General features: G+C 39.2%; 1 protein-coding gene across 3 annotated transcripts in view; it reads right to left on the reverse strand.

The window, feature by feature from the left end:
• PTPN4 (protein tyrosine phosphatase non-receptor type 4) overlaps nucleotides 1–21810 on the reverse strand; it is a 135562-nt gene that overhangs the window by 57027 nt on the left and 56725 nt on the right. For 2 of the 3 annotated variants that reach the window (XM_058195629.1, XM_058195648.1), the window contains exons 4-7: nucleotides 21517–21559; nucleotides 21329–21407; nucleotides 11903–11947; nucleotides 10510–10574 (exon numbers count right to left, since the gene is read on the reverse strand). In XM_058195629.1, coding sequence (XP_058051612.1) covers nucleotides 10510–10574; nucleotides 11903–11947; nucleotides 21329–21407; nucleotides 21517–21559 — 232 coding nt within the window. The remainder of the gene's footprint in view (nucleotides 1–10509; nucleotides 10575–11902; nucleotides 11948–21328; nucleotides 21408–21516; nucleotides 21560–21810) is intronic. The other variant, XM_058195639.1, reaches the window with a different exon arrangement.

The raw sequence follows: 21810 nt of genomic DNA on the forward strand, positions 1-21810 counted from the left end.
AGTTACAACAGCACTGAAAAAAGTTACCTATGATCAGTTTTTACACTAGCAGCATCCCCATGGTCATGTGATCAAAATTCAGACAATAATAAGCTTGGCAACTTATTATTATGACAAATTATGACAGTCACAGTGATTCCCCCTTTGCAACCTTCTGACAAGTAAAGTCAACGGGGAGGCCAGATTCCCTTAACAACCATGTTATTAATTTAAACAATTGCTGTGATTCATTTAACAACTGTGGCAAGGAAGGTCGTAAAATGGGACAAAATCCACTTAACAACTGTCTTGCTTAGCAACAGATGTTTTGGGCTCAATTATGGTCATAAATCAAGAACTATCTGTATAAGCAACATTGAACAGTATTAAATATTTTTGGAAAAATGTATATTTATGTGCATTGTCTACCATAGCAATATAGACAAAATTGCATTGGTAGGTGCCCCTGGAACCTTCCCTTTGAACAACAGCCAATTTCAACGAGATAAGCTACAGTTCAATTTATAAAGCTACGTGCCTCCCTGGGAGTGGCAGTTACTGCAAATAAAACTTCAAAGAAATGCTGAGCTGTATACAATATTCCTAGACTTGTTTTTAAATAACTTCTTTTAGACTGTTATAAAAAATAATGTATGTTTCTGTTGTAATAATGCAATTATGGTAAACCTTTTGGGTTTGGCATGGCAAAAATTTAAAAAAAAAATGCTCAACTTGACTATGCTGACATATTAACAACCCCCCCCCCCAAACAAATGAAAAACAATTCTCTATTTTTCCAGCCTCCATTTAGGCCACCTTGAACAGTATCCTCAATGTGTAAGAGCTGAGCTGGGCCTTAAATAAAGGCCCAGACTTTGACGTCAACCCTAAAGTCACTGCTGCCACTCAAAAAGGCTGCTCCATATCATTCCCCCAGACGCTACCCAGGATCTGCCACGTGCCATTTACCTTCAAGCAATGTTCTCTTTCTGTTTTCAGACTCCTGTGGCCTACCCAGGGCTGCTCCGAGTTGCACAAGGCCTTCCCTCTTGAAGCAGTTTCAGAGAAAGCTCTTCCACGGCCTCTGCAGCCTCCAAAAACTGTGTGAAAGCACACCCTGTTCTTGTGCAAATTCCAGAGGCTATGTGAGAACACATGCCACTCTCTGCTGCCATCAAAACTCACACAAGTACAGGGCATGCTTTAGAGATTAATTGTTGTCAGGAGTTGAAAGCTGAGGTGTCACCTAAAATGTCATGTTGTATCACCTTTGACATACAAGTCAGGTTCACTATCACTGAACTAGTGCAACGGTTCTCGCAAGAAATATATTGGTCCAATAACATTCTAATATTCCAGATTTTTAAACAGTGCTTTCGTCAATGTTGAAAGTTTTTATATAAGTCTAAATAAGTGAGTATAGACACACTTAGATAAGATTAGACTCATAACACAAACCTCAAAATTATGTGCCACTATCTGAAGTTGAAGCATGCATTGTTCACCTTTAAACTAAATATCAAACAGAACACAGTATCTGAAAGCCCTATGACAGAAATAAGAAACTTGTGACATATATCAGTGATTGTCAATGGATTTGTACTACATATTGTGTAGTATATGAACCTCTGCTTTCAGTAAGCGGAGTGTCCTCCTTGGATAGCAATAAGTGCAACTAAATGTGTCTAATGACTGTTGATCAGTCTTGCACATTGGCTTGGAGGAATTTTAGCCCATTTCTCCTTATAGAACAGCTTCAATTCAGGGATGCTGGAAAGCTTCCACACAGAAACTACTTTCCCTTCCACAACATTTCTATAGGATTAAGATCCGTTCCAAAACATTAATTTTAACTTTAGCATTAATCATTCTTGGCTGTACTACTTTGTATTTTAGGTTATTGTGTTGTTGCATGATCCACTTTCTCTTGAGCTTCAGTTCATGGATGTCTAGTTCATAGGCCCATCAATGATGGCAAGTCATCCTGGTCCAGAGAAAGCAAGCAGGTCCAAGCCAAATTTCACAGAAGGGATAAGGTTCTTATACTGAAATCTAATATTTGCCCTTTGCCAAACAACACTTTTTATTCAGACACTTTTGGTCTCATCCATCGATTGAACATTTTTCCAATAGCCTTATGATCTTTCACAAGCTGTAGACAGGCAGCAATGTTATTTTTTGAGAGTAATGGCTTTCTCCTTGCAATACTGTCATGCACACCATTACTGTTCAATGTTCTTTTGATGGTGGTCTCATGAACCACCATCATTTGCCAATGCAAGGCAGGTCTTCAGCTTCTTAAGGTATTGTCCTAAGGGTTTTTGAGACCACCCAGAGTATTACATGCCTTGCTCTTGGTGTGATCTTGACTAATTGACCACTCCTGGGGAAGGTAACAAAAGTGTTGAATTGCTGCTATTTGTACACAATCTTCCTGATAGTGGATTGGTGGAGTCATTGGTGTTTGGAGGCTGTACGGGTCTGGATGGGGAGAAACAGGCTCAAGCTTAATCCCTCCAAGACGGAGTGGCTGTGGATGCCGGCACCCCGATTCAGTCAGCTGCAGCCGCAGCTGGCTGTTGGAGGCGAGTTACTGGCCCCAAAGGATAGGGTGCGCAACTTGGGTGTCCTTCTGGATGATCGGCTGTCGTTTGAAGACCATTTGACGGCCGTCTCCAGGAGGGCCTTCCACCAGGTTCGCCTGGTTCGCAGTTGCGCCTTCCTTGATCGGGATGCCTTATGCACAGTCACTCATGCGTACCTCGCTTGGATTACTGTAATGTTTCTACATGGGCTCCCTGAAGTGCGCCGGAGGCTTCAGTTAGTCCAGAATGCAGCTGCTGGTGATAGAGGGAGCTACACGTAGCTCCCATGTAACACCGCCTCCGCGCAGACTGCACTGGCTGCCTGTGGCCTTCCGGTGCACTTTAAGGTGTTGGTTATGACCTTTAAAGCGCCCATGGCTTAGGACCTGGGTACTTACGGGACCGCCTGCTGTTACCATACGCCTCCCACCGACCCATGCGCTCCCACAGAGAGGGACTTCTCAGGGTGCCGTCCGCCAAACAATGTCGGCTGGCGGCCCCAGGAAGGGCCTTCTCTGTGGGGCTCCACTCTGGAACGAGCTTCCCGGTTTACGCCAAATACCTGACCTTCGGACATTTCGTCATGAACTCAAGACTCATCTTTTATCCGCTGGGCTGGCTTAAATCGATTTTAATGTTAAATTTATTAATTTTAAACGGGGTTTTAGTATGGTAAATTTTAATCACTGGGCTAATTTAAATAAGTTTTTTAAATCGTATTTTAAATCTGTATATTGTATTGTCGGTTTTTTATTATGCCTGTACACCGCCCTGAGTCCTTCGGGAGAAGGGCGGTATAAAAATCAAATAAAATAAAATAAATAAATAAATAAACTCTTGTAATCTTTTCCAACCAGCTGGACATCAAGAACTGTTTTTCAGAAGTCCTCAGAAATCTCCTGTTTGACTTTCACATGCCTGTGAAGATCAGACTTTAATAGTGAATACCCAGAGTTGCTTTTTTTAAAGAATGCAGGACCTTCCACATTCATATCTGATAATCATTCCAATGATTGATAAATCTGATTCTAATTTCCCCTTCAAATTAACTGATAATTCTAAAGGTTCACCTATTTTTGCCACACACAATAATAGCTTTGGATCATTTTCCTCAATGAATAAATGAGCAAGTATAATATTCATTTATTTAGTTGGATTCTCTTTATCTAATTTTAAGACTTGTACAAACAGTTGTGTTTTAGGCCACTTTTATGCAGAAATATTAAAAATTCAGGAGTTCACAAACTTTAAAGCAACACTTTTCATACATGTTATTTCCCAGATGAAGTACATAGAAATCAGATTGACTATATTATTGGCAGAAGGAGGTGGAAGAGCTCAATTATTAACAACAAAGACATGGGCAGGACCAACTGTAGAACAGATTAGATATTGCTCTATGCAATTACCTAATTAAGGTAAAAGAAGAAAAGAAAAGAAGAAAAAAGCGAAGCAGTTTCCATAATGTGACCTTGAGCACATAACCACCATTTTTAAGGAGAACATTAGGAATCACTTTGAAGCTATAGACCTCATTGATAAGGGTTCAGAGGTACTAAGGAATAAACTTAAGAATGAATGTGTAAACAGATTGCCAAAGATCAAGAAACAGAAGAAAGCAAATTGTATCTCAGACCACAGAGTGAAAATTGCAAAAAACAAAAGAGATAAAGTAACACTCCCCTCACCCAATAATCAAAGGGACGAAAAATGAAGAATTTTAAATAGCTGTTAGAAGAGACAAAACTGTAAATGAAAATGGAAACGGACACACAAAAATGGGGTAAGTCTCCCAAAAAATCCCCAAAATGAGAAATGAGTTCCAACTTCAAAATAGTACACTAAAGGACACCAATAGACAGTTCTTTATGAGAAGAACTATGTTTAGTTGATGATGGCAAAGGATCAGAAGGAGACTGATAGGACTTTTTCTAACTAAAATTTTTATTTCAAGTTACAAGCTTTTGTGACTTGCAGCTCACTTCACCAGAGGAAAAGATACTAACTGTTCCAAAGAAGATCAGAAAAGATGGAAAGAATACACTGAAACTATGTACAATAGAGATTTCAACATCACAGATGCCATAGAAGATACTCCTACTTACAAGAACATCTAGTACTAGAAGATGAAGTTAGATCAGCACTCTGGCCAGAACCAGTCAAAAGGTTACATTGATGGAATATCTACAGAAATACATGAAACAACAGAAGAAAACTAAATAATGGTTCTAACTAGCCTGTGGTAGCAAATCTAGAAGAAAAAACCCAGTATCTAATGACCTGGAAGGTACTGATCTACATGCTAAAAGCAAAGAAAAGGATTTAACAGAATCTGCAGACTACAGTACACTATGAGTAGAGTGAGTAGAGAGAAAACTGCCTCCATTTCATTTTCATTTTCACTCCAGAGAAGCAAGTCGGTGGAGCTGCTTGCTGTGAGGGAGAGTGGGGGTGAGTAGGGAGAAAAACTGCCTCCATTTCATTTTCATTTTCACTCCAGAGAAGCAAATGGGTGGAGCTGCTTGCTGTGAGGGAGAGTGGGGGTGAGTAGGGAGAAAACTGCCTCCATTTCATTTTCATTTTTACTCCAGAGAAGCAAGTGGGTGGAGCTGCTTGCTGTGAGGGAGAGGGGGGGTGAGTAGAGAGAAAACTGCCTCCATTTCATTTTCATTTTCACAACCCACGCACCTAACGGCGTCCGAATCTAATCTAATCACTATAAATCAAAAATAGCAATAATATATTCAGGGTTAGTCCACTTGAGATTGTGATTTTATTCTACTTCAAAATGACTGGCTTAGTTTAGTGCAATACTTGTTTTGCAGCTATTTTTCGCAGTGCTCTTTTCAAATTTGGGTACTGTCCTCTTTGTAAACAAGTCAGCAGTCTACGTGGACAGATTACCTATCTAGAATCTCAAATCTATGCTCTCCAAGCAGAAATTAGGTGCCCAATTCAGCCATTCCAGCTGCCGTGCCTTCACTCCACTCTACCACAAAGATCCTGCAGGAGAAGGGCAGTATGGACAACCGTGGGATCTGGCAGGGTGAGAGCTGTGAACCATAAACACAAAGCTTTTGCAGTGTCCCAGTATAACAGATATAGTGCCCTTGCTGACCTTAATAGGGATACTAAAGTGATAGGTCAAGGTAGTTGTGATACTGATAACTCAAACAGGGGATCAGGGGATCATGGTCCAAGATGAAGAATTTACTTTGGAAAGGGAAAAGTGTGAATCCGGTATTACAGATCGGTCACACAAGAAGAGCACGGTATCCAAAAAGAGAAGCCACCTTCTGATTGGTGATTCAATTGTAAGGGATGTAAATTTAGGAAAGGATATGGAGGTTTTGAAAGAGGTCAGGTGTCTGCCAGGTGCTACTGCCAGCAGAGACAAGAGGCGTATTCTTAAGACAGTCAAGAATGCCAGCAAAGATTGTGATGTTGATGCTATTATACATCTTGAAACAAATGATCTGTCCCAAAAGGATGTACTTTCTGTGCAGAATGATTTCCAGAGCTTGGGTTATGAACTTAGTAGTATAGGTTGTAGGCTTATCTTTTCAGAGGTTTTACCAGTATATAAGGAACAAAAAGGTAAAGGCCAGCATGTAGTGGAGTTTAATGTATGGCTAAAGGAGTGGTGTAAAAGGGAAGGCTTTGGTTTTATTAGTCATGATGTCTGCAACTGGTCCAATGAAAAACTGTACAAAAGAGATGGATTGCATCCATCAAAGAATGGGACTGAGTTACTTAGCAATACATTCATAGATTTTCTGGATAAACATTTAAACTGAACAGTGGGGACAGAGAATTAATTGATACAGAAAATTTCTGTTCCCAGCAATCCAAAATTAATCGGGCTATCAGTGCATGTAATACAGATGTCTGTGTGGGTAAGATTATCAGCCCTGCTATCAAGCAAAACCAAGCATTTAATAGTGAGTGCCGTATAATATGCACTAGTCAAACAGGTGGCAAGAAAGTAGGGGCAGTCAAGCACAACACAGGTTATGTAGACAGTAAATACAAGATCAATCAAAATGGACTCAAATGTCTATACACCAATGCACAGAGTATGAGGAATAAACAGGGTGAATTAGAAATTCAAGTAAATGAGGGCAGATATGATATTGTTGCCATTACGGAAACTTGGTGGGATGAAACCGACAAATGGAACATACAGCTAGAGGGATATAAATTATTTAAAAGAAATAGACCAAATAAAAGAGGAGATGGAGTTGCACTATATATAAGAAATAACTACATCTCTACAGAAATAGAGCACAACAATGATGAAAATTATCTTGAATGCATTTGGGTCAATATTAAAGGGGGGGGGGAAATGATATTGCCATAGGTCTATACTATAGGCCACCCAACCAAACAGAGGAAGTAGATGAACTTTTTGCTAGTCAGCTAACTAAGGTATGTAGGAAGCACATCACAGTAGTAATGGGGGATTTTAACTACCCTGACATCAACTGGGAGACAAACTCTGCACCAAGTGGAAGATCCAACAGGTTTCTAACAAACCTAGCAGACAACTTCGTTTCCCAAAAGGTAGAGAAGGGAACAAGGGGATCAGCCATATTGGACTTAATTCTCACTAACAGAGATGAAATGATAGAAGGTGTTGAAGCTACAGGAACCTTGGGGGCAAGTGATCACGCAATACTGGAATTCAACATTATGCAAACACAAGTAGTAGAACAAAGTCAAACTAGAGTCTTGGACTTTAAGAGAGCTAATTTCAATAAACTTAGAGAGAGCTTGAGAAGGATTCCATGGATGAGAATCCTGAAGGGGAAAACAACTCAAGAAGCTTGGGAAATTTTGAAAAGTGAGATTATAAAAGCCCAGGCTAGCACAATACCAATGAAGAAGAAAAATAATAAATCTCAAAAGAAACCAGCATGGCTGCATAAAGAACTATCTGACAAATTGAAAGACAAAAAGGACAAGTATAAAAAGTGGAAAGAGGGGCAAATAACTAAGGCAGAATATCAGCAAATAGCCCGAACTTGTAAAGATGAAGTGAGGAAAGCTAAAGCTCACAACGAACAAAGACTAGCGACAAAAGTAAAAAATAAAAAAGCTTCTTCCAACATGTTAAAAACAAGAAAAAAGTCAAGGAAACAATTTGCCCATTGCTGGGAGAAAGTGGCAAAAAGGTGGCAAGCAACAGGGAGAAAGCAGATCTACTTAACTCATTTTTTGCATCTGTCTTTACACAAAAGGAAAAAAACAATCCAACCTATCAAAAACAGCACCACAAAAACAGATTAGGAACACAAGTTAAAATAGAAAAAAAAATAGTAAGTGAACACCTGTCTACCCTAGACGAGTTCAAATCACCAGGACCGGATGGATTACACCCCAAGGTTCTGAAGGAACTGGCAGACATGATCTCAGAACCACTGAACTATATCTTTCAAAGATCCTGGAGCACAGGGGAGCTGCCAGAGGACTGGAAAAGAGCTGATGTAGTTCCCATCTTCAAAAAAGGAAAAAAAAACAGATCCAGGAAACTACAGACCTATCAGCCTGACCTCAATACCAGGGAAGATTCTGGAAAAGATAATCAAGCAACGAATCATTGAACACCTAGAAGCAAACAAAGTAATAACCAAAAGCCAACATGGGTTTGTCAAAAACAGATCATGCCAGACTAATCTTATTGCATTCTTTGACAAAGTGACAAAATTAGTAGACCAGAGGAATGCTGTCGATATAATTTACTTGGACTTCAGTAAAGCATTTGATAAAGTAGACCATAACCTACTACTAGATAAAGTAGAAAAATGTGGGTTAGACAGCACCACCACCAGATGGATTCGTAACTGGCTGACCAACTGCACTCAATGTGTAGTCCTCAATGGAACTACATCCACATGGAGGGAAGTATGCAGTGGAGTACCCCAAGGCTCTGTTTTAGGCCCAGTACTCTTCAACATCTTCATCAATGACTTGGACGAGGGGATAGATGGGGAACTCATCAAATTTGCAGATGACACCAAGCTGGCAGGAATAGCCAACACTCCAGAAGATAGGCTCAAGATACAGAAGAATCTTGACAGACTTGAACATTGGGCGCTATCTAACAAAATGAAATTCAACAGTGAAAAAAGTAAGGTTCTACATTTAGGCCAAAAAATCAAAATGCACAGGTACCGGATATGTGGTACCTTGCTCAATAGCAGTAACTGTGAGAGGGATCTTGGAGTCCTAGTGGACAACCATTTAGATATGAGCCAGCAGTGTGCAGCAGCTGCCAAAAAAGCCAACACAGTTCTGGGCTGCATAAACAGAGGGATAGAATCAAGATCACATGAAGTGTTAATACCACTTTATAATGCCTTGGTAAGGCCACACTTGGAATATTGCATTCAGTTTTGGTCGCCACAATGTAAAAAAGAAGAGTGCAGAGAAGAGCAACAAAGATGATTAAGGGACTGGAGGCTAAAACATATGAAGAACAGTTGCAGGAACTGGGTATGCCTAGTTTAATGAAAAGAAGGACTAGGGGAGACATGATAGCAGTGTTCCAATATCTCAGGGGCTGCCACAAAGAAGAGGGAGTCAAACTATTCTCCAAACCATCTGAGGATAGAACAAGAAGCAATGAGTGGAAACTAATCAAGGAGAGAAGCAACTTAGAACTAAGGAGAAATTTCCTGACAGTTAGAACAATCAATAAGTGGAACAACTTGCCTGCAGAAGTTGTGAATGCTCCAACACTGAAAATTTTTAAGAAAATGTTGGATAGCCATTTGTCTGAAATGATATAGGGTTTCCTACCTCGGCAGGGGGTTGGACTAGAAGATCTCCAAGGTCCCTTCCAACTCTGTTATTATGTTAATGTTTAGGATCATCCAACACAGATTAGAGTCCTGATATATTCCAGGAATAGGCCAGATGTTCAAGCTAGATTTAGAAAAGGCTGAGGAACATGAGAAATTATTTCTGATGCACGCAGGACATTGAGTAAGCCAAAGAATACCAAAATAAGTCAGTGTGTACTTAATTGATTAAAAAAAAAGTCCTTTAATTGTGTATGTTATGTAATGCTGTAGAAAATATTTAGAAAATTGAGAAGTCCAGACCATCTCCTGGATGAAACATAAATAACCTGTGTTATGCTAATGACACTCACAGTAAGAAAAAAGGACTAAGATTAAATGTAAATATAAATTAATGCAAACTGTAATTTTCTTTGTGGCACTCTATGTAATTGAAAATTTACTTTGAAGAAGCAGGATAGAAAAGGGATGATGCTTTTGAACTTTGATATTGAAGAAGACTCTTGAAAATACTGTGGATAGCCAAGAAAATAAACAAATAGGCCAGCAAAGAAATCAACCAGAATTCATTCAAGGCATAATTTTACTAATAATGACTTGTAATAATGGCATAATAAATAATATTATGACAGCAACCATATTCTTACCTTTTCGGGTATAAACTAAACAGAGTTTTTGTAAAAATTGTAAGATTGCAATACAAGCCATTTAGAAAAATACACTTAATAAAATGAAGTATATTTTAAAATATAAAATCTACGTTAGATAAACATTGAAAGCTAGCATAATCGGGAAACCTAAATGTAATATTAAAAATAAATAAATCTTAAAGCATATTTAAACTATAGAACCTGCTACTGTTCAAATATAACGATGGCCCACCCATTTATCTAGTTTCAAAAACAGAGTGGACAAATGAAGGGCTCTCTATGGCTTACTAGTCTGGTACTGATTAACACTTTGAGTACAGGCAGCACATCTAAAATGTCACCTGCTAGGGAGCAACAATGGAGAAGAGTTATCATTTTTCTGTTATATAGATCTGTAAGTATCATGAATTTGTAGGAAAGGGCCACAGTGTAACACGAAATGTCAGACAAGATATAGCATTGACCAGTATGTTCTCAATTTTAAACACTTACATATGTACTTACACTGAACAGCATAGGAAGCCAAGAGTACAGCGGTATTATAAGGACAGGGCAATCTGTAAAAGGTAAAAAACAAAACCTAAAAATCTCCTCTATGAACTATAATATTTAAATCCAAACTGTTTTATCAATTTATTTAAATTAGGCAAGCCTATTGAACACTGTGTGGATATATTTCCTTATGAAAACTTCGTACAGAACACATTTCTTTCGTGAGCTGAATCTTGATATACTTTCCTATTTTAAAAAATAAAAATATGCCTATCAATTGATATTTAAATGATTGAAAGTATACATTTAATTATTCTGAATATGAATAAACTGATATGTATTCCTCAATAACCACAACTGGGATCGTCAGCTCTATTGTTAAGCCGTGCAGGCATTCAGTGAAACATCACATGACCATATAAAATTTACAAAATCGGTTCCACTGTGGTTAAGTGAATTACCTGTGGTCATTGAGTGAGTCGTCATGTGATGTTACTGGTTTATTCACTGACTCTACTTGTCAGAAGCCAGCTTTGAATCTCACAAATAACTATCATATAACTGTGGGAAACTGTGATCGTTGTAAATGTGCATTGGTTGCAAAGTGCCCGAATGGTAATCACATGGGGAAACTGTGACATAAGGTCGAGGACCAGTTATAAAGTTTTTCAGCACGTTGTAATTTTAAATGGTCACTAAACAGGGCAGTCATTAACATATCTGTATAGACATATCAAAATGCTAAGCCAGGATTCTGGATAATATTGGTTTCCTATGTTCAAGCTGAATACTGATTTAGCCTAACATTGGTTCGGTTTCTTTTATTACAACCATAAACAAAAGGAATTTGCTTATTAATATCAAAACCAGATAGCCTGACACCCAGAAAAGGCAGGATTTATAAATTAAGAACCATGGGTTTTATATCCTAGCCTGATAAAGACTGGCAAGATCTCCAAGTCTATTAACATGTGAAATCAGAGTTTGTGTTTTGTTGTTGACAACTCAGGGAGAGACAAATGTAAATGAGCAATATCTGAGAATCCTAGCATGTCGTTCAAAATAAACATGGTCACTTTTTATAGAACATATTGTCTACCTGGAAGGAATAGAAATTCTACATCCTGTTGGGAATTGGAAGTACAGGAATATTAGGAGACAGGTAAGAAAATTTTAGCATTTAAAGTCAATTTAGTATAATTCTGAATTTATTATAAAACATGATGTCCCATCATTACATTTGTATTTACAATATTCTAGTACACATTTTAATTTTTTCATAGAATGCTTGCAATCACTTGATTATAGCATTATATCATGTTGTTTAATGAATGTTGCCCATCCCTGCCCTGATTCACAAGACACTCAAGTTTGTAAAACAAACAAATCTTACCTTCCAGTAAGAATATCTTGTTTAATTTGCAAAAAATACTGGTACCTTAAAGAAAAAGTAAACAAGAACAACAGGTTGACAAACTTATTTTTAAATTCTTATCTAACAAAATTAAAATGTCTTTTGACTTTGGCATCTGCATTTTATGAAATGCTTTTATTTTGGCTAGTAAAACAAAACAAAATTAAAGCCGATTTCTTTTTATTATTACACTAAAATAAATAAATCAACTAATGCGAAAGATTGAGCTGAAGATCTGCAATCTAATGAAATTATTAGAAAATCTCACATTGTTATCTCTATCTCCTATTTATTCCATGTCTGAAACTGGATAATTTTTAATCAATGTCATAGAAATATGATACTGGTCTATAATCAATATTTACAACCACTTGTTTAATTAATACATATTTTAAAAATAATTAAATCAGGATTCAGATACACTGCTATTGGGATGCATATGCATTAAATCTGGTGCTTTAATATTCTCTGCATCAAAGATAATTGCTTCCGTTCACGAACTGAGAGTGAAGATTCATAAAAATGTTTTGACTTATATTTATGTAATGGAATTTTGTATTTTAGCTCCATATTTTAGGTAGTTTTTATATAAGCTCCTTTGGGGTAAAGAGTCCAACTTTAAAGATTCTTTTGTTTGGCTCTTAGGATTTATCCATTTGAATTTAAAGTATTGCTTATATTATCTTGGTATAGAGACTTTCATCAAAAGACAAGTCTTTTCATTATTTTTGGGAAACTCTATGGTAATCTTAAAGATCCATCTAATCTATTAAATGCACTTTAAAAATGATATGCAGGAAGTCCTCAACTTACAGTTCAAAAAGTTTTTATTGGTCAAAAAAGGTTTATACAAATACATATCAGGTATGGTAAATTTTCATTTTTCTTATGCAAGATAAGAATTTTGCTCAAATTTTTAACACTTACAACAGCCATATGGCAAGCAGGTGACACGAAGTAGCTAAGTTTACAAATCTTACATACGCAATAAAGAAGGGTCAAGAATAAACAGAATATCATACAAAAGAGAATAAGGAAAACCAACACAATACCAAATATCTTTATCACTTCCTAGTTTTAGATCTCAGAACTCTGGGTTCAGCCTGACCCAACTCCAGGGCCGCAACAGCGGCAGCCGCCTCCGCCCCATGGTCTATAACCTCCCTTCTTCAATTCCTGGGTCATCTAATTCCAGGAGGGCTTTGTGTTCCTCCACGAGGCCGTAGCCTCCATAATTGTACTAATTTTTTCGTAATGCCCTCCCGGAAAATCATCAATCCCTCTGGCATCAGCCATCTGAAGCCTACTCCTTCTGGTACAATTTGCTTGACAAAAAGTAATATTTCTTTCTCATTTCACGTACCTGTCTGGGAATCTGCCTCAGAATGGCTATCTCCCTGCCCCTATAAGTCAGTGCCCCACTCCTATGTTTTCTAAGAATTTCATCTCTCGTCTCTCTTCTCACAAATTTGACATGAACCTCTCTGGGAACTGCATGCGTGCGTGCATATTGTGAATTAACTCTATAAACTCGATCCACATCCCAATTCATGAAATCAACACCTCTCCCAAGAAATTCTCCCAACAATTTAGTCACAACATCTCTCAAATCTTCTTGGTCCACTTCTTCCAAATTTTGAAACCTAAGGAAATAAGACATTTTATCCATCTGTAGTCCAAGCACAGCATTGCCTGTCGTCTCCTCTCTTCTCTGCACTGCCCGCATCTCACCCTCCAGACCTTCCACTTTCTGCTTGTTTTCTGCTGAGACTTGTTGAGTATCCTTTAAATCCTTTTGGATAGTCACAATTTCTGCTCTTATTTCCGTTTGGCCTCTTTGCAAATCATCCAGTTTCTTGTCCATATTGGATAACTTTTCCAGAATTCTCTCCATCTGTCCAGCAGTTGGTCTCTGACCTTTTGCCATTTAAAAGAAAAAAATTTCAAAATCCTCAGGCAAGCACAGTATCCTTGTAATTTCCTCCGGATCCACCAGGGGGCACTCACAGGAGCAACGAGTCCAGAGTACAGTTAGTCAACCAGGAAGCCGAAGGGAAGTGATGTCATCAAGATTCTCATAGTGAAGGCGGAAGCTGGACGCCACCACTGTTCCCCAGAGGGAGGGGGGGCCTCAAACCTCCCTCCTAAATTTCTCCATCACCTCTTCTCCAGAGCTCCACAAAACCGGTAATCTTCTTATTTTAAGTTCTCCTCTCTCCAGAATGACTCGTGCTCCTTCCAGCCGCAGGGGAGAAAACCCCCGCACTCCGGAGCACTCCACTGCCACCGATATCCCCTTCCCTTCTCCATTCCTCAATTCTTCTCCGTTCCCTGTTCACCACCAGGCTGCTGCAATTATAAATCCAAAGCCCCGGTGTCACCGGGCACAGCGGCCCAGGCGACGACCAAAGTAATGGCCGTGGCCTGTGGCCTCCAAACCCCGCCGAGCCTAGGACGCGCCAGCATCGGTCCCCCCAGTCCTGTATGTCGGCTGGGAGACCCCTGGCGGGCCGTCCGTGCGGCAGGTGTCCTTTTCGGAACACCTGGCCCCTGGGGGCCTCGGCGGCGGCCGGATTCGGTCACTGGGGGCAGGAGAAGCCTCCAGACGACCGTTGCCCCTGGACACCGGAAGTCGTCTCTCGGAAGTCCTCAACTTACGACCACAATTGAGCCCGAAATTTATGTTGCTGAGAAATTTGTTGAGTTTTACATTTTACAACTTTTCTTGCCACATTTGTTAAGAGAATCATTGAAGTTATTACATTAGTAATTTATTTATTTATTTATTTATTCATTCATTCATATTTTTATATCGCCCTTCTCCGAAGACTCAGGGCGGTGTACAGCAAATAAAACAACAAAAATCCAAACAAATTAAAATACTATAACAAGTTTAAAAATATAATTCGACCGCTGTATACTTAAAATATTAGCTAAAATTTTTCAAAAGCTAAAACCCTGTTAAAAAACCCACTAAAACCCCCCATATTAAAATCAATCAGGCCAGCCCCGCTTGATGAAAAAAGAAAGTCTTGAGCTCGCGTTTAAAGGTCCGGAGATCAGGGAGGAGACAAGAGTCCCACCGGCAGCTCATTCTATAGAGCCGGGGCCCCCACAGAGAACGCTCTTCCCCTGGGGGCCGCCAGCCGACATTGGCTAGCCGACGGCACCCTAAGAAGGCCCTCCCTGTGAGAGCACACTGGATGTACCGGACAATGAGAGGTAACTGGCGGCAGCAGGCGGTCCCGTAAATATCCCGGTCCAATGCCATGGAGCGCTTTAAAGGTGATAACCAATGTCTGGGAATCTGCCTCAGAATGGCTATCTCCCTGCCCCTATAAGTCAGTGCCCCACTCCTATGTTTTCTAAGAATTTCATCTCTCGTCTCTCTTCTCACAAATTTGACATGAACCTCTCTGGGAACTGCATGCGTGCGTGCATATTGTGAATTAACTCTATAAACTCGATCCACATCCCAATTCATGAAATCAACACCTCTCCCAAGAAATTCTCCCAACAATTTAGTCACAACATCTCTCAAATCTTCTTGGTCCACTTCTTCCAAATTTTGAAACCTAAGGAAATAAGACATTTTATCCATCTGTAGTCCAAGCACAGCATTGCCTGTCGTCTCCTCTCTTCTCTGCACTGCCCGCATCTCACCCTCCAGACCTTCCACTTTCTGCTTGTTTTCTGCTGAGACTTGTTGAGTATCCTTTAAATCCTTTTGGATAGTCACAATTTCTGCTCTTATTTCCGTTTGGCCTCTTTGCAAATCATCCAGTTTCTTGTCCATATTGGATAACTTTTCCAGAATTCTCTCCATCTCTCCAGCAGTTGGTCTCTGACCTTTTGCCATTTAAAAAAAAAAAATTTTCAAAATCCTCAGGCAAGCACAGTATCCTTGTAATTTCCTCCGGATCCACCAGGGGGCACTCACAGGAGCAACGAGTCCAGAGTACAGTTAGTCAACCAGGGAGTCAAGGGAAGTGATGCCATCAAGATTCTCATAGTGAAGGCGGAAGCTGGACGCCACCACTGTTCCCCAGAGGGAGGGGGGGCCTCAAACCCTCCCTCCTAAATTTCTCCATCACCTCTTCTCTCCAGAGCTCCACAAAACCGGTAATCTTCTTATTTTAAGTTCTCCTCTCTCCAGAATGACTCGTGCTCCTTCCAGCCGCAGGGGAGAAAAACCCCCCCGCACTCCGGAGCACTCCACTCGCATTTACCGATATCCCCTTCCCTTCTCCATTCCTCAATTCTTCTCCGTTCCTGTTCACCACCAGGCTGCTGCAGTTATAAATCAAAGCCCGGTGTCACGGGCACAGCGGCCCAGGCGACGACCAAAGTAATGGCCGTGGCCTGTGGCCTCAAACCCCGCCGAGCCTAGGGCGCGCCAGCATCGGTCCCCCAGTCCTGTATGTCGGCTGGGAGACCCTGGCGAGCCGTCCGTGCGGCAGGTGTCCTTTTCGAACACCTGGCCCCTGGGGCCTCGGCGGCGGCCGGATTCGGTCACTGGGGCAGGAGAAGCCTCAGGCGACCGTTGCCCCTGGACACGGAAGTCGTCTCGAAGTCCTCAACTTACGACCACAATTGAGCCCGAAATTTATGTTGCTGAGAAATTTGTTGAGTTTTACATTTTACAACTTTTCTTGCCACATTTGTTAAGAGAATCATTGAAGTTATTACATTAGTAATTTATTTATTTATTTATTTATTCATTCATTCATATTTTTATATCGCCCTTCTCCGAAGACTCAGGGCGGTGTACAGCAAATAAAACAACAAAAATCCAAACAAATTAAAATACTATAACAAGTTTAAAAATATAATTCGACCGCTGTATACTTAAAATATTAGCTAAAATTTTTCAAAAGCTAAAACCCTGTTAAAAAACCCGCTAAAACCCCCCATATTAAAATCAATCAGGCCAGCCCCGCTTGATGAAAAAAGAAAGTCTTGAGCTCGCGTTTAAAGGTCCGGAGATCAGGGAGGAGACAAGAGTCCCACCGGCAGCTCATTCTATAGAGCCGGGGCCCCCACAGAGAACGCTCTTCCCCTGGGGGCCGCCAGCCGACATTGGCTAGCCGACGGCACCCTAAGAAGGCCCTCCCTGTGAGAGCACACTGGATGTACCGGACAATGAGAGGTAACTGGCGGCAGCAGGCGGTCCCGTAAATATCCCGGTCCAATGCCATGGAGCGCTTTAAAGGTGATAACCAACACCTTGAAGCGCACCCGGAAGACCACCGGCAACCAGTGCAGCCTGCGCACAACTGTAATACAGTTGTTAAATGAATCTGGTTTCTCCATTGACTTTGCTTGCCAGAAGGTTGCAAAAGGTGATCACATGATCCGTGGACAGTGCAACTGTCAAAAATATGAGTCAGTTGTCAAGCATCCAAATATAAATCGCATGACTATGAGGATGCTGCAATGGTCGTTAAGTGTGAAAAATGGCCACAAGACATTTTCAGTGCCTTCAAACAGTCACTAAGCAAACTGTTGTTAAGTCAAGGACTACCTGTATTCTGAACTAAAACTGAATGGCAATTTAATTTAAAAGGAGGACTTCTTGGGAAGAAATTGCAGATCACTCTGCAAAAAATGGAGCTGATGACCTCAGTAGAATTAAAAGCTGGTAGATAGGACATTATAAACTAATAAAACTAGATGATGGATAAATAGAGAGAGAGAGAGAGAGAGAGAGAGAGACAGACAGACAGACAGACAGATGATAGAGATATAAAAGCTGGTAGATAGGTTTGCTCTTCAATAATTCTTCTCTAGACAAGTTCAGATCCCTCAGAATTGCTCCAAACAACTGCTCCTCAGAAGAAGATAGTGGTCTCCAGTGGGTTTAGAGAGCTAGTAGATGGAATAACCAGCTTGCTCGAACTACAGTGGTTTTGAAAGGACACTAAGTTTACATACTTCCTTTTCTAATCACTTTTGGAAATTGCTTTCTAATTGCTTTTCAGCTATTAGCAACCTTTGGATGAACAGGTTTTTGTTTTTTTTTAGCATGTGACTTTTTTTCAATCCCTAATGAAATATGTTTTACCTACAAGTTTAAGAACTTAAAAAAACCTTTTTTGGGGGAAGAAATAGCAAAAGGGTGATTAAAACTTTGATATTGGAAAGTGAGGAGTCCTTGGTGCTCTCTGAGCTTGGTTGCTTTCATGCGGACATTTCATTACCCAAATTCGGTAACATCATCGTGCTTGAGAAGAAAACCCACTCCTTACTGGCACTGATGATATTACCAGTTTGAATAATGAAACATCTGCAAAGAAATAACCAAGCTCCGAGATCACCAAGGATGCCTCACTTCAAACCTGAGCTACAAATAGTCTCCTTCATTGATATTAGAAAGATATGAATGGATTAAGGCTCCAGATAAATTTGAGATAAGTTTCTGGAATTAAATATAAAGCGCTCCATATAAATATATATATTTTATATATAAAATATAAATTAAATATAAAGCGCTCCATGGCTTAGGACCAGGTTATTTGCGAGACCGCCTGCTGCCACTGATTGCCTCCCATCGACCAGTGCGCTCCCATAGGGAGGGTCTCCTCAGGGTGCCGTCGGTCAGACAATGTCAACTGGCGACCCTCAGGGGGAGGGCCTTCTCTGTGGGAGCTCCCGCCCTCTGGAACGAGCTGCCTCCAGGGATTCGTCGACTCCCTGACCTCCGGACCTTTCGACGCGAGCTCAAGACATTTTTGTTCCACCGCGCAGGGCTGACCTAATAATAATTTTAATGGGGGTTTTATCAGAGTTTTATTAGAGTTTTAATTATTTCTAGCTAAATTGAATTAGTTTTTTAACTATGTTTTAATTTTTGTATTCTTCCTTTTTACCTTGCGGTAAACGGCCCTGAGTCCTTCGGGAGAATAGAAGTTAAAATAATAAATAAAGAAATAAAGAATAAAGAATCTTTCCCATTGAAAAAAAATGTTTTTTTTAAAAAAACATAGCAAGATAAAGACTTTAAAAATTGGAAAGCAGAGAGACTAGAGGGAACTTTAGATTTCAATTAAAGGAGACGTACATTCATATTCAATTTACAATTACAGAATGAATAACAAAATTAATATTGGACATATTGAAGTATATTTTTGAGTAATGAATCCGAAAGTTAGTTTTAATAGTGTCTCTAAAGACAGACTGTGTTTAAAATATATTATGGAAGAGGAACAAGTTCTACCTGACAAGATTGAGACTGACTTGAAAGTGGATTTAAAAATGACAGACATTAAGAATGCCATGATAAAAGATGTTACATTGGTCATATAAAAGAAACTGTGTGATGTCTTGACTTGGATAACTTTCCTATAACGGATTTACAAAAAAGGCTTGTTAAAGTTTTGAAGAATTTTTGGAGAAAGACAGAGAAAAATTGAAAAAAAAATCAGGTTCTAGGTTCCTTATTTTACTGAATATCAAGATTTTAGAAGTAAAAGGAAGGAATATCAACTTGATTTATTTGATCAAGGTTAAAAGTAGATACCTCTGGTAGGCCTTAAGAGACTTTTGCTGAAATCAGAACTGAAATGATAAACTTTATGTATTTGTTTACCGACAAGAGATGGGATATGGGGAAAAGAGCTCATTTGATGTATTTTAAGAGAAAATGATAAGTTACTAAAATTCTTCATACTTCTTGTAAAGAAGATGTGAAGTCACATCTTTATATATTTCCTTTATTATATTCTTTCTTTTTAATTTCTATTTTTCCCTTATTTTTCTTTTTTCCTCTTTCTTTCCTGCATTTTCCAGTTTTTCTTTTTATTCTTTTATTTCCGCATTCCATTGGGAGAATTACTGTTACAAGGACATTACATTTGAAAGAGTACAAATTCTATGCACATTTGTTATTTTAGACTACTTGTTTGTCAGAAAAATGGTGCTGTCCTAGGAGACTTTCAGGTATTGAGGGACAGTAAGAGCAGATTAAATGAAAGCAGCACTACAGGTATACAAATCCACAATGGAATTAAATTCAGTTGTCTGATTTTTTTCTTACAATATACATTGTAAATAATTTCTGTGCTGGAACTCAACTAAGATTACAGGTACTTTAGCAAAAACAAATTGCAGTAATAAATGCTTTAAAAAAACTTTTCTTAAAAAATGTTCATATAGCTATCTATCTACATTAGATATCTATCTACATTAAACATACAACTGATTTTTTTAAAATTACCAAATGTGTTATTTATTTAGAAAGCATAAATCTGTCCCTCTCATAGGCAGGCAATAGTTTGCATCAATACATTGAAGACTTCATATAGTTTGAATATATGTTTATGAATAATTTGAATACTTGTTTATGAATAAGCTGTTCAGAATATTTACTATATACTTATATATTTACACAAGGAATTATGTACTTTTCTACCTCCTAGTACTCAAGGAGATTCAGCATGTGTTGGACTCCCACAGTCCTCTCTTTATGTCTGTGGGAACACTCAGCACAGTACACTTCAGTATACTCCCCACTCAGCATGAATGGAGTGGCCTGATTTTTGCCAAGAAAAGACCTGTAAGTACTCAAAAACCAAGTCATGTAGATTTTAAAGATAAAAGCTAGCACTTTGTCTAATGCCTTAGTGGCACATTGACAGATGTCCTATTTCTACTCAGCAGATAGGCAGTTATATTTTGGAGCACCTGTAGCTTCTGTTGCCTCATGTAAGGCAGGACCCACACGGAATGCATTGCTTTAGTCCAACTGAGAGTGAAGAATGTTGACTGACTGTTTGAAAATGCCTCGTCTCCAAAGACCTGTAACTGGCTTATCAGTGAAACCTTGGAAAGGTCCTTGTGTCCATAGTTCAACCTGCTGTACTGGCAGAAGCCTGAATTCAAAGGAGCCCCAAATCACAGACATGTTCCTTTAGGGCCAGTGGAACCCTATCTAAAGTAAACATTGGAACTGAAATCAAGCCAGATCTGACAAACAAGCCCTGACAGTCTCCAGACGCTGAGTCAGAACTTTGATAGCATCCAGGTTTAACTTGAGATGAATACATACAATTCATTTTCATCATTACACTGATAATAAGTCCCTCTGAATTGACACACACCTACCCAAGGGTTTCATGTAGGTACTAAATAGCATGGGGAAGAGAATTATGGATTTCGCATTGAACCAAATTGGAACAACCATGGATGCAGCCCTACTTGCCCCATGTTCACAAAACAGAACTGCCCACTCAAGAATGACTGCAAAAGATCCACAAAACTGGATTCTTCTAGGACTCTCTGAAGCTGAAGTACTAATATCTTACATAATGCCTTCTATAAGATCAAACACATGCAAATTTAACACCAACAGCATATTTTATATAATAAAACAAAGAGGTAACTGATTAAAATAAAAAAGACAGATACCGTGTATATTCTTCTTGAAGCTTATTAGGATCGCTTACAAAAAATTTGACTCTGAAGTTCAAATTGTGGGGTGATCCTCCTAAAATGAATCAAATCATCCGATTAGAATTTGATATTTTAGCATACTTAGAGTTTTACCTAAATTTACTGATGATTTTTATTCAAAGTAGATAAAATATTTTGCTCACTTTTCAACTGTTTCCTAATTGGCTTGTTTGGATCCAGCCACCTCTGAGGGAGAAAAAAGATTGGCTTATTATATTTTTTCCAAAACAAGATTCGTTTTGCCACATTTCAAAACAAGGAAATGTTAAACACCCAGTTTTTGTTTTCATGTTTGCAGTGATGCTGAAATGAGCACAAAGTTCATAAAATGCATGACATCTTCATCTTGGATAGCCAGCTACAGGTAAATTCTTGGACCTGCTCTGGAATCCCTGAACCAGCACTCATAGATTACCGTATTTTTCGGAGTATAAGAT

The sequence above is a fragment of the Ahaetulla prasina genome, chromosome 1, assembly GCF_028640845.1.
Source record: "Ahaetulla prasina isolate Xishuangbanna chromosome 1, ASM2864084v1, whole genome shotgun sequence".
Classification (NCBI taxonomy): domain Eukaryota; kingdom Metazoa; phylum Chordata; class Lepidosauria; order Squamata; family Colubridae; genus Ahaetulla; species Ahaetulla prasina.